This window comes from Notothenia rossii (assembly GCF_949606895.1).
Source record: "Notothenia rossii genome assembly, contig: scaffold_225, whole genome shotgun sequence".
NCBI lineage: Eukaryota > Metazoa > Chordata > Actinopteri > Perciformes > Nototheniidae > Notothenia > Notothenia rossii.
In genome coordinates, this window is record NW_027639895.1 from 46799 (window position 1) to 60232 (window position 13434).

A 13434-nucleotide genomic window follows, 5' to 3' on the forward strand; every position below is an offset into this window, starting at 1 on the left:
CTTTGCGAACCAATTGGCTGGAAAGCTTCAAAGCTTCATAAGGCTTCATCTCGCCATCACTACCTGCTTGCCACCTAAGACGCACTTAGTGACCAGTACTGCTACTGAGCCGGGAAGAGAAGGAGCTTCGATGAGATGTAGCTTGAGCCCTGCCTGCCTGCAAGAGGGGTTGTGGTTGAAGCCGGAAGTGGGTGAAGCTTCGCAAGCGATGAGGGCCCGTTCCGCGTGAAGGCCGGAAGCGCCGCATTGAGCGGCCCTGATGCCAGTGATGCCCTCTCGAGAGACTGAAGGCGTGTGTCAATTGTTTGCCTGAAGTAGCCCATTTCCATTAAGCCGGAGGAACTTCCGTGGAGCCCAGTATCCTTGTCTTTTTTCTTCCGCGTCTGGGTTTGCGGGGTGGCCGGCTAGAACCGCTAGCCAACTGGGGAACGCCGCCTGTAGCTTAATCCGCAAGACTGCGGAGCTGATGAATATATACCCAGAGCTGGGACGAAGCCCTACTGCTGCTTGCGCGTTGACACCTGGAAGACAGCTGATGGAAAAGGGGAGAGCATATATAGAGGGATTAACAGGTGCGATGATTAGGCTTGTGAATGGAGGGAAGTGATAGGTTAGCTGAGGGGTGGCGCTCCCTATCCTTTAGTGAAGGGAGCGAGTATTGCCATGACGCGCAATACGAAGTGATAGGTCTTCCTGCCTGAACTTGCGCTGAGCTTCATTATTCAAAGAGAAGATGAAAACAATACCTCTGCAGATCAAACAGCTAAATGCCTGTTTGACTTCTGGCCTTGGTACTACCAAGTCCTGGCTGGCTGCCACTATGTCAGAAATCTTCCTGGTGACTTCTTCCAGGCCTTGGGATGCATCCAGCAGTTCCTCCACCTTGTTGCTCAGTGTGTGGACTTCAGATAGCTCATTTCTGTTTTTGTCACATTTTGAAAATAGTTTAAATATTAGCAGTCATTTAAGATTTTTTCTTCATTTTATTAGAGATTAAAGAAAGTTATGTATTCCATGGCAAATTAGATGATGCTAAATAAACAAGAGCATGTGGAAACATTTCATTTCTTGAAATTACATTTCAAGGATATTGTTTATAAATGCTGATTGTAGAACGGATGTTGACTGTGACTCTTCATACCATGTGCTGACCCACAGAGTACTGAGGTGTGCTACAGTCAGGGCCGGACCTAGCACATTTGGTGCCCTAGGCGAGCTTCACCACTGCGCCCCCCCCCCAAAAAATATCAAAACATCTTAACAGTTATACAGTAAAGTACTGCAGCTTTATTTATTACAAGCAAGAACAAGAGCTAAGAATAAATGTAAAGTGCACACTAAAGAATTAAAACAAATAAACAACTTAGCTAACAAACAATAATAATATCAATAACAAACAATAAAAGAATGTGCAAATTTGCTTTCAAAGAAAATTAAGAAGAAATGTAAAGTGCACACTAAAGAATTAAAACAAACAACTTAGCTAACAAACAATAATAATAATAACAATAACAAACAATAAAATAACGTGCACATTTGCTTTAAAAGAAAATTATGTATTGTAAAATATGTTACACATGTCAAATAATCAAAATATAATATGCTAAATAAACAAACAAATACATAAAAATTACAAATTCACTTTGTCTCAAGAACTATTTACATTCCACTCCCTATCATCACACAAGGTTGGCCTACATATTAGCTCCTACTGGTTTCCATTTACAGTGCAATCCTTCTGGCCTTCCTCGCTGCAAAGTCATCAATCACATCATCATATGAAATCTGACCACCAACCTCATGGTTAATACTGATTACAGCCAGACCACTGAGGCGTTCTTGAGCCATGGTGGACCTCAGGTATGTTTTCAAGAGTTTTAATTTGGAAAAACTCCTCTCGGCTGAAGCTACTGTTACTGGTAGCGTTGCACTGATCCGCAGAGCAATACACAAGTTGGGATATATTTCGGTGAGCTGCTTTGTATGTATGAATTTTAACAACTCAAGAGTTGTCATGCTCTTTGATGGCAAGTCAGGTACATTTTCCAACTCCTGAGCCAGCTCCTTCCCATCCAAATCAGATTGCCCTCCATGGCTTAAGGTGTGTGCAAGTGCCTCTGCTTGCTTCATCAGCTCTTGGTGTGGCAGGTCTGGGAAGTTGTACAGAATGCCAAACTTGTCTTGCACATGTTCAAGAGTGGTAAACCTCTCCTTTTGTGCTGACACTGCAGCATCTACCACCACGTTAAAGAACGTTACCTCCAGATTTTGCAAGGCATTCCTCAATGGCTCATCAGGAGACTCATATGAGAAGTGCCTCTTTGTTGACTTCAGCCGCTTTTGCACAAGGACTGCATCCACATTCATGTCTTCACACATGTCCTTGGCTGATGTTTGTGAAGCCACAAAGCCTGTGGCTCTGTAGGATTTGAGAGCTTTTTCAGTCTTTTTCAGTAGACTTACTGCTACATCCACTTGCATTGTTTGGGACTGCAGGACTTTGCTCACCTGCTGAATTTGACTTAACATGTCATACCAGACCACTGTGCACAGTGAAAAGCGGAATGACCCCACTTCTTCTGCCAGAGACTGGGCTTCAATCCTGATGATTGGGTCTTTGGCCTGGTTTCTCACCTCAAGCAGTGCCTCTCTCACAGCTGCGGCTTCATATCGCAGAGGCTCCACAGCTTTCACTCTGCTCTCCCATCTGGTTTCTGACCACATTTTGAGTGAAAGGTTGACGTGTTTCTTGAGGATGGCCCATCTCTGTGTAGAGGCAGAAAACAGGCAGTATAGCTTCTGCACAATGCCAAAAAATGATATGGCATCTTTGGAGCTTTTGGCAGCATCAGCAATGACCAAATTGAGTGTATGTGCCCCACAAGGCACAAACAAAGCTCTTGGGTTCAACTGCAGTAGCCTGGCCTGTACTCCCTTGTTCTTCCCTCTCATATTTGCGCCGTTGTCATATGACTGTCCTCTGCAGTCATCAAAGGCAATCTGCAACTCCTCCAGCCTCTTCAAAATCAGGGCGGACAAACTTTCACCAGTGGACTCCTCTGCTACTAGGAATCCCATGAAGTGCTCTTTAATCTGGGGGTCTTCTTCCAGTGTCACAATTCTGATGACTACTGACAGCTGTTCAGTGTGGCTAACATCCGGGGTGCAATCTAAAATGAGGGAAAAGTACTTGCATTTCTTTATTTCTTGCACTATTGTTGATAGAATCTTTCCACTGATGCATTCAATCAACTCATTCTGAATGGTTTTGCCCAAGTAGCTGTGGTGGGATGTTTGACTTTTAATCTTGTGGATGTGGTCTTTCATCACTGGGTCAAACTGCGCCAAAAGCTCAACCTCTTTCAAAAAGTTTCCATTTGAAGGAGAGTATTTCTGTCTTTCCTCTCAATGCCATATTTCGCCCTGCCAGAGACTGTACAATAGCAACCAGTCGTGTCAGCACTGCTCTCCACCGACTCTTCTCTGCCTCAAGGAGGGCCTGCTCTTGTTTGTCTATTGTTGTACCTTGTTTTAATCGAACTGCCAATTCTTTCCATGACGCCAAATTGTTCAGGTGTTCCGGACTATTTTCATGGCTGGTCAAAGCAGCACTTGCATTTTTCCAATCCGACAGTCCTGCATTTGTTAAATTAATTTGTTTTGGAGATAAAAGTTGACAACAAAAACAAAAAAGACTGTTCTTCTTTTTTGAATATGTCACCCAACTTCTTTTGATCCTTTCTCCATTTACTAAGGTCCTGCTGAAGTACTGGTGGTGGCAACTTCTCCCATCATCTCTCCTTGGGAAAATGAAATCAGGTGTTATCTGATATGGTCCTCTCCGAACAAACTCTGTCCTCATTGTGTCTGTGAGATGTGAAGGGCAGTCAGCAGGATCGGTTGGTAGTGGATCGTCTGTCTTTGCTGCATCTGGAGGGCATGTGAAGCACATTTTCTCACCTCATATTCACAATATCTTCACACACACACACACACACACACACACACACACACACACACACACACACACACACACACACACACACACACACACACACACACACACACACACACACACACACACACACACACACACACACACACACACACACAACCCCAATTCCAAAAAGGTTGGGACAGTGTGTAAAATGTAAATAAAAACAGAAAGCAATTATTTGAAAGCATGAGGACAATTAGGTTTATAGCTAAACATCTTTACATTCATAAGGCACACACCTGAGAAGAGTGTATGGGTGGAATCTGTGGTGCAATCAGGATGAGATGCAGCAGGCTGTTCTGACGTTCCTTGCAGTGGTTCTGGGCCTATACATATATAGAGAACACACAAGAGCAAATATATTGGCTGGATTAGAAATGGCACGACAGTCATTTTTACATTCAATTATTTATCATCACATCAGGAACATCTATTGACATATTGTACTCACCAGAACAAACAGACACAGTGGTCAGTGGCAGGGTGGAATCAGTGGTCATCTCATCAGGATGAGCAGCTTGCTGTTCTGACGTTCCTTCATGTGGTTCTAGGTCTATAAATATAGAAAGAACACACAAGAGCAAATATATTGACTGGATTTCACATTCAATTATTTATCATCAGGAACATCTATTGACACATTGCACTCACCTGAGGAAGCCGGCACAGCTGAGGTGCATGGCGGTTCCTTGTCAACTGATGCAGCAGATGGTCCCAGATATTTTAAAAGTGAATCTAAAATGATATAACAAAATGTGTATTATCAACATTGAATCATTTCCATTTGTTAAATGTAGCTATTATTTAGTTAGTAAGCATTAGGACAGCCTGACAGGTCTGATTCAACTAATCAAGAGCTATGCCTATCTTATTAGAACAGTTGAATCAGGTGTGTTAGTTCTGGGTTGGAACGAAAACATTCAACAGGACTGGAGTTGAGAACCACTGAGCTAGTTAGCTAACGTTAGCGCACATTATGACAGGGTTGAATTTGGCAAATGTTTGACTCGGATAGTCAATGTGCTTTCTGAGGTAAACTTAACGTTAGCTAACGTTACCAACTAACTAACATTCCACCACACTGGCTAGCTCGCTACACCAAAACTAACATTGTTTTTATTACTAATATTTCTATTTCATGACACAAAGAAAATAGCCTTATGACAGTTTCGACTGAATGGCAATAACAAACGCTGGCTAGCTAACGTTGGCTTAGCTAACTAGCAAGATTACATGATCCATTCGCTAATGTTGACAATACAATCAAAATTGCATACCTTTCACCTTGGCACGTTTCTCTTCTTCTTCTTTTCTTCTGTTTTTATACTGCGCCCCAGATGGCTTTTGCCTCTTCATAGTTCTCTAACGTTAGTCTTTCTTTCCTCAACGCTCAATTTGATAAACACTTGACCGATACCCATCAATGCACAGCGCTCTAGCATGTTCTGACTGTGAACACCTAAAGCCGAGGCTCTCCGACCGACCGTTTTAGATTTTTGGCTCATTTTCCCTTATGTTAGAATTTTTTTTTTATGTAAGAATAATGGTTGCAGATATAGAGGGGGGGCGCCAAAACTGCGCCAAGCAAAAAAAAAAAAAAAAATTTTTTTTTTTGTTGCAATTTTTGGCGCCCCCCTCTGGGGGGCGCTCTAGGCAACCGCCTATATTGCCTGTAGGAAGCTCCGCCCCTGGCTACAGTGAAGCACATGCTTATGCATGTCTGCCCCAGATGGCAAACGTATATAGCCCTTGAGCTGCAAAAATGCTAAATGGCCAGAAAGCAGCCTTTTTCAAATAATGAGAGGGTTTTGCCAGTCTGTTGTTAGCGAGTAAAATAAAGTGAAATGCTGCATATCGTGACCCTTCAGTTTGAGTGCTAGCCCTTCTTTACACATTACATTATTATCCCTATTGATAGATCAGTTCAAACCTTCTCCAGACAAAATCAGTTTTGTTATTCAACCACACCTGCTTCTTGAGCCTCTTCGACGCCATTGCCTGAAAGCAGAGCTCTCAACAGCATCGATCTTTCTTGCATTCGGCTTCCAGTACAAAGACCCTTTATGAGAGAAATAAAGAGTAAAGATACGTGAAAATAAAATGTTAAAAGGGGCACATTGTTGTACTGATAGCACTTTCAGACCCTTATCTTTTGCACAAATGAAAATGAAATATAGAATAATTATATTTACCAATTGTCCCTTCAGACTCAACGATTTCATTCCCAACGGTGTCTGTAAGGATGTACTCCTCACTGTCTCCCATGGCCACATTCACTTTTCCTGTGATCAGTGGAACGCTTGCCTCTGATTCAACAAATCTGATCATGACCACCCTTGTTGAAACAATCTTTCCATCCATTATTTCTGACACATGTATTGACCTGTAATGCAAAAAGAACAGTGACACACATTTAGTTAGCAACATGGACTAAAACGTAACATTCTAAAGCATGCCAACGTATGAAATGGGCATCTCATTACCTTTGAAATGACCGAGGGGTGCTAATTGATCTAGTCAACTGACTCATGTTTGCAGTAGACATTGGCTGACTATGACGAAAAGCAAACGGCCGTGACTCAGCTGGCTCTGTCTGGATCCTTTGAGTCTCCCCAGGTTTTTCCCCATGAACCTCATAATGACCGTGATCAGAGAGGTCCAGGGAGCAGAAACACCCACTATCCAATGGAAACACCGCAACGTTGGCGGCATCAGTGATGAAAAGGCTACCTGCGTTGAAAAGAAAATAACAGGTTATATATATTTCACAATTTCCTTTTAAACAATCACTACATTGTTCTTTGTCTTTCCATGTGTGTCCTTGCATAATTTCTTCCTTTGTGTCGTTTCTTCAATGGTGGTAGTGGTTTATTAATTGTATTAAAAAAACATGCAGTTAGTAGTTAATCCTCAAGATTATTTGTATGCCTATATCAGACCTCAGTATCAATCTAAATGTCCCTGATATAGTTTATAAATAAATGTCTTGCTCGACTGTACGACTAAATTGTCTCAGGGCTGTCACCAAGTAAATGCTGTTTTTAAGTTTCTTCTTGCTTCGCTTCTGCAAAGTTCAATTATAGTTATGCAGTTATTTGTGCAAAACAGTTCATATAAAATAATTATCATTGAATCTTTTCACATCTTTTCATGCCATGTCTATTTTGTGCACCAAATTAAGGATAACATCCGATAACATCCTAATAATATCCTTCCCCATTTACAATGTGATATCTAAACATTGTTTTGTTTTTAAATTGAATGATTAACTGACTCTCTCGTCCAGACGACTCGTAGCTTTATTGCTATTGAAACAAGGTTAGCTTGTTACACGTTAACACACCATGTGCCTGTTCAATCAATAATTAATCACGGATCTCTTAAAAATACCTGAAAAATGCGTCTGAATCTGTCGACGCGCATGTCGTCTATTTTAAGAGTAACTCGCTGGCTGCCTCTGAAAAGAAAGTATGACTCCATCTCCGTGTTTATTGTTAACAATATATTGCTATCGCCGTGTCCGACAAGTCGTTCTTGGCGGTAATGTGTGCATTACACAGGGTGCATTTACGGCATGGTGCCGTAAATGTACCATCAATTTACACCAGGACTGCTGTGCGCATGACAGGAAAGTTTGATCGCGGGAAATATAGTCACCCTCCTTATTAATAATAATGGAGTCCAGTTTGTTGGCCTACAGAGAAGTTATACAAAGTATGATAAAAGATGGTTATACTGATCAAAATATATCCGATCATCTCCAGTATGAATGTGGCTTAACAAAAGGGTTCTCCCAAACAAATATCCGTCGCTTTTTTACCCAAAATGGTATAGGCAGAGAGCGAGTGCACGATTCCCAACTGGAAGTAGAGGTTGCTAAAGCAGCTGTTGAGGTGAGGTAGGACTATGGCTTGATTCAGTGATGTAAAGTAATTACGTAGATTTACTCAAGTACTGTACTTATTACTTCATAGTAATAGAGTGGTGTAGTGAAGCGTCCTAAAACCCGGAAGTAAGTTCCTTCTGGTTCCCTCGACAAAAAAGCTATGCAATTTCGCCATAGGATTTTGGAAAATAACTCGAAATAATGTCTGCGGTTGACACACATTTAAGAGACGGAACACGGTTTGTTCAGTCGGATAATCTCCACATGTCTACCCTACTTTTATAATTTCATAACCATAAATCGAATCGAAAGATTTATGATTTTAGGACGTGTCACTGCACGACTCTATAGCCTACTGTTGGGCTTCGGAATGCTGGGAGGAGTAAATGGCCAGAAAGAATCCAAGAAACTTCTTGTAAAATTGACAGGGTTTTAATTATAGTAAACATGACGTTCCTCTGAGGCTGCGACGGGAGAGGGGCCGTATAAACGTTTCAGCTCCGATTATAAACTCCGGTACTTCCAGTCTTCTCCCATTGGTTGGCGGCGTCATATTCCGTTGCCCTCTATTGACGTAGCTAAAAATCCATTCATAAGCATTTAAATAGCTATATACATGATAGTTAACCATATAGTAACAGTTGATATGTTAGCATCGATGAGTGGCAGTTGGAGACGGTGTGTTTAGTATGTAACTACACGCGTTTTTATTAGGGCCGGGACTTTAACGCGTTAATTAAGATTAATTAATTACACAAAAATGAACGCGTTAAAAAAATTTACGCATTTTAATCGCACTTGTTTTTGCACTGCGGAACGTTTCTCACTGGATGAGTTTCAGGGGTACCGATTATACTGGAGCACCAACTAACGTTCATGACTTCAGACAGCAACAAACCACAGTGAACAATAGTCAAACGTGAACGAAGAAGCTGATGCTTCTCACTGTTCTCAGGTCAAATATTTATATGTGATTAAAAATGCGATTAATTGCGATTAATTAATTACAAAGCCTGTAATTAATTACATTAATTTTTTTAATCGAGTCCCGGCCCTAGTTTTTATCCATCTCTTCACTAATGCTGCTTGATATGCTACATCCTACTGTGAATGCTAAAAACAATGCAACTTCCGGTTCCGGAAGCTACTACCCCCGATATTTGTCCGTGGGGGAACAATACATCAGTGGACTAAAGTTCCGGTTTAATATGTATATTGATTATTCTCACAATACAAACAAATGTAACGAGCCCTGAATTATGGGTTTTCTTTGAGACGTAGGAGCTGAGTTGAGGCTTAACAATGATGTGACAGAAATACCCACTAATAACTTTCGACATAATTGTGTAAATAATAATGAGATAACTATTCTGGGGTTTTTTGGTTTCAATTAGAACTAAAAAAACAAACAGTTAAAACGTACCTTGGTCCTATTTAGTTTTTGTTTTGTGTTTACAAATTCAGACTGGACCAACATATGGAAGAAAAATGATGACTGTTTACCTGGCCTCAAAAGGAATCCGAGTATCAGAGGGGCGTGTTGGCCGTGTCCTCAGAGAAACTAACCAGCCATATCATGCAGATCGGTATCGTGTAGGTATTATTAAAAAACATCTAGATGTTCCTGTATTGTACATTGCTGTGAACATATTGTGAGAACAATAACATTGTGTTTAATTCCTCAGAGATTAAGGAATTTAAATCCAGTGCCATACAGTGCAGAGTACATGGGTCACAAATTGCACATTGACCAAAACGAGAAACTGGTGATGTATGGGGTGACCCACGTCCTTGCCGTGGACGGATTCTCCAGCAACATTGTAAGCCACTCCAACATGCCAGTGAAAAACAACCTGACCATATATCAAGAGGTTTACCAGTAAGTTTCAGTGCCCTGTTTCTGTTATAATAATATAATAATAACCTAATAAAAAGGTTGCAAACAGCAGACAGTAAATAATTTAGTAAACGTTTAGCTAAATAAAAACACAATGGCTAAATGTAGCTTTATTTGAACAGTTTTATTTGGGAAAAATATTGTAAATCGAAAACTACTGACAGGTAACCACTGTATGTTGTACGTTACTTGGTAATTGATTGATGAGATCAAAATTTTAACTGCGTACAAAATTTGCTTTAGCAATGCTTAGGTTGTAACAACAAACATGAAATTCTGTTACATGTCATAAGACTTTTGTATTGCTGTTTTGCAGGAGTGCTGTCCTACGATATGGAATGTGGGACCAAATCCGAGTAGACCATGGAAAATAATTCTACTTGACTCTTTTCATGCAGGAGAAATTGGCAGACTACCGGAATAACACAGGCCGACAGCCATACATGCAAACAAAGTCAACACAGGCGAGTTGTTTTTTATCTGAATTGCAATCAACGTGTTCATACATTACATTACATGTCACTTGTTAGACGCTTTTATCCAAAGCGACTTACATACTCAATACTGTGGACAATCCCCACATAGCCATTTTTGTCTTTTATTCCTCACTTTATCTGCTGTAATCATGTAAATTAGCCTGTGGCAAGGCAAATAAAAATATTTCTGATCTCATTCCATTATTCACCCAACTGCTAGCTGATAAAGCTGTCAATAGACCCATGGCGTTCACTAAACTTCTCTAGGGGACTGCTAGCTTTTTCCTATGACATAGGAGAGATACACAGTACTTTTGAACTGGATACAACAGGAAATGGATAAAACACAAAGCCGGAAATTGGGAAAGAAATTGGGAAATGAACAATGGGAAATTACAATGTGCTCTCTACATTTGACTCTTCTCATTTTTGTTTACTTTAAATTACAGAACCATATTATAGAAAGGATGTGGCCAGAGGTAAACAACAGGGTAAACTACCCTCTGAAAGGCGCACTCAACCACCTTGTTGACCAGGAGGAACTAAACCTCGAAGACAACATCACACAATATTGTGTGTCCACTCTTACCTGTCAGGTAGCCAAAATTGGACTTGACCGGATGGTGCAGTCCTGGAATGCACACAGAATCCAAGGTTTTTATAGCAGTTTTCAGAATGTTACTTAAGCCCCATAACAAATGACCTTCTTTATGCATTTTTATAAGTTGTACTTATATACTACATTTGTTTCTCTCTGTATCCCCTTTTTTATACTAGGTTGATGGAAATGTTTAAATGTGGCATGTATATATTACAATATTTCAATAATTGTCTGAGTAAAGACATATCTACTATCTAGTTTATAGATTGCTCTTATTGCATGAAACATATATATCTGGTAAGTACATAAACAGTCAAATTAAAAACATGCTTTTTAAAGTTTGTAAGAAGTGTACTAATAGCACAGGCTATGAGGTTCATTGATATGCATGCTATGTAACATTGCACTAACAATGGCCACTTATTTGTATTTTTTTTTAAGGTAAGGGTATCCCAGATAAACTTGCTCATGGTGGGTGCCCAAAGAGACTGCCTGCAGATCTTTTGCCTGAAGCTACAGATGCTGCAGACTGCTATCATCAGGCCGTGGGGTCGTCTCTGACAAGAGTGTCGCTGTTTGGGAGAAACCCATTTGCCACTGTGGAGCACCAGACAGCAGCTGAACAAGAATTTGCAAGGAACTATGCGGACATTGCTGAACTCTTTGAGCGTGCCATTCACAACGAGCCAGCACCATTCCAAAACGGGATAAAGGATCTCATAGGCATTGTAAGAAGATATGTGTAAAGGCAAGTGATCAGAAGCCAGTGTATACCCAGGATGCTGGACTGTCTGCAGCACTGGATGCTTTAAGGGCCCTACCCTAAAGTGGACAGCAGTTCAGTCGTTTATTGTTAAGTTTATTGTTAAGTTTATTATTTATTGTTAAGTGGTGTTTGTTCAAATTCCAGGTTCCATGATATCATCACACAGAAAATTATTGTTGTAGTTTTCTTTAGCTGTATGACTTGTTAATTGTTCATCTGCAATGTTTAATAAATGGACAATTGTTTGAATGTGTATCCATGGTATGTTTAATTATGTTTCTAAACACAGGCAAATAGCTGCATACGTAAGGCAATACAATCAAACACTATTATTTTATCATCCACGCACCAACAGAACATTTGGAAATCAACCATTAATCAGAGGTTGTCGAAGTACTCAGGTCTTGTACTTGAGTAAAAGTAGAAGTACTCAGATCTTGTACTTGAGTAAAAGTAGAAGTACTCAGATCTTGTACTTGAGTAAAAGTAGAAGTACTCAGATCTTGTACTTCAGTAAAAGTAGAAGTACTCAGATCTTGTACTTGAGTAAAAGTAGAAGTACTCAGATCTTGTACTTCAGTAAAAGTAGAAGTACTCAGATATTGTACTTCAGTAAAAGTAGAAGTACTCAGATCTTGTACTTGAGTAAAAGTAGAAGTACTCAGATCTTGTACTTGAGTAAAAGTAGAAGTACTCAGATCTTGTACTTGAGTAAAAGTAGAAGTACTCAGGTCTTGTACTTGAGTAGAAGTAATCAGATATTGTACTTGAGTAAAAGTACAAGTACTCAGATGTTGTACTTGAGTGAAAGTAGAAGTACTCAGGTCTTGTACTTGAGTAAAAGTAGAAGTACTCAGATCTTGTACTTGAGTAAAAGTAGAAGTACCAGAGTGTAGGAATACTCTGTTACAGTAAAAGTCCTGCATTCAAAATGTTCCTCAAGTGAAAGTAGAAAAGTATTATCATCAAATATATTGAAAGTAGCGACACTAAAAGTAGTCATTGTGCAGATTGGTCCATTTCAGAATAATATATATGATATGTTTTATAATGATTGATCATGAAAGTGTTCTCAAAGCTGGTAAAGGTGCAGCTAGTTTGAATGACTTTGTATACTGCAGGGTAGCTTGTTGATTTACTCCAGGTGGAACTAAAGTCTGATTTAAGTGTTGATTACATTTCACATAATTAATCCAAATCTGTAAAGTTACTAAAGGTTTTAAATACATGTAGTGGAGTAAAAGTGGCTACGCTTTAAACTCTAAAATATAGTCACAGAAAGACAGACAGACAGACATCGAGATATAAAGACATTGAGACAGACATATATACATAGAAAGACAGACATACGGACAGACTTGTACTTGTATGTATGAATATAATAATATACGTATATTTGTAACGCAGTCTAAAGGCAAATACGTAGAACCTTTATTTGGAAGAGTACAACGCAAGCATAGGGCACCCTAGCCAATCAGAAGCAAGGAGGCGCTGGAGACACACCCACTTATGGAAACGAAACATCGAGTGGTATACTTGTTTTAACAGTAAGAACAGAAAAACGAAAAAACGAGCTGAATTTCCGTTTTTTCATTTTGGGGCAAAATTGAAAAACAAAAAAGAGACCCGTTTCTGCTTTTTTTTTTTTTCAATTAGAACGAAAAACAAACGGTTAAAACGTACCTTCGTCAAGGAGGGACTGTTAGAAATTAAAATCAATGTGTTGATGGTATAATGTAGCTTAAACGGACAGTGTATGTTTTGGTCATTGGATTTTATTTTCACAAATGGATATTCAAAAACAAAAAACG

General features: G+C 39.8%; 2 protein-coding genes and 1 long non-coding RNA gene across 4 annotated transcripts; 1 reads left to right on the forward strand and 2 right to left on the reverse strand.

Moving 5' to 3' along the window:
* Positions 1 to 2022: 2022 nt before the first annotated feature.
* LOC307027284 (uncharacterized protein) lies at positions 2023 to 5587 on the reverse strand. Of its 2 annotated transcripts, XM_079695497.1 has the most exons (5): positions 5275 to 5587; positions 4649 to 4732; positions 4449 to 4550; positions 4237 to 4323; positions 2023 to 3930 (listed from the first exon to the last, which is right to left on the reverse strand). In XM_079695497.1, exons 1-5 carry the CDS (start codon positions 5351 to 5353, stop codon positions 3353 to 3355), a joined length of 930 nt encoding a protein of 309 aa, XP_079551623.1. In that variant the 5' UTR covers positions 5354 to 5587; the 3' UTR covers positions 2023 to 3352. The 2 variants fall into 2 exon arrangements, with proteins under 2 accessions (XP_079551623.1, XP_079551624.1); XM_079695498.1 differs by lacking the exon at positions 2023 to 3930 and having other exon boundaries at positions 4032 to 4323.
* A 748-nt stretch (positions 5588 to 6335) lies between these two features.
* LOC307027282 lies at positions 6336 to 7400 on the reverse strand. The gene is made up of 3 exons (XR_013804585.1): positions 7388 to 7400; positions 6481 to 6675; positions 6336 to 6380 (listed from the first exon to the last, which is right to left on the reverse strand). It is a non-coding gene; the product is annotated as an uncharacterized lncRNA (long non-coding RNA).
* Positions 7401 to 7402: 2 nt separating this feature from the next.
* Positions 7403 to 10203, forward strand: LOC307027281 (uncharacterized protein). The gene is made up of 4 exons (XM_079695496.1): positions 7403 to 7890; positions 9348 to 9476; positions 9569 to 9762; positions 10097 to 10203. Exons 1-4 carry the CDS (start codon positions 7672 to 7674, stop codon positions 10152 to 10154), a joined length of 600 nt encoding a protein of 199 aa, XP_079551622.1. The 5' UTR covers positions 7403 to 7671; the 3' UTR covers positions 10155 to 10203.
* Positions 10204 to 13434: the final 3231 nt, after the last annotated feature.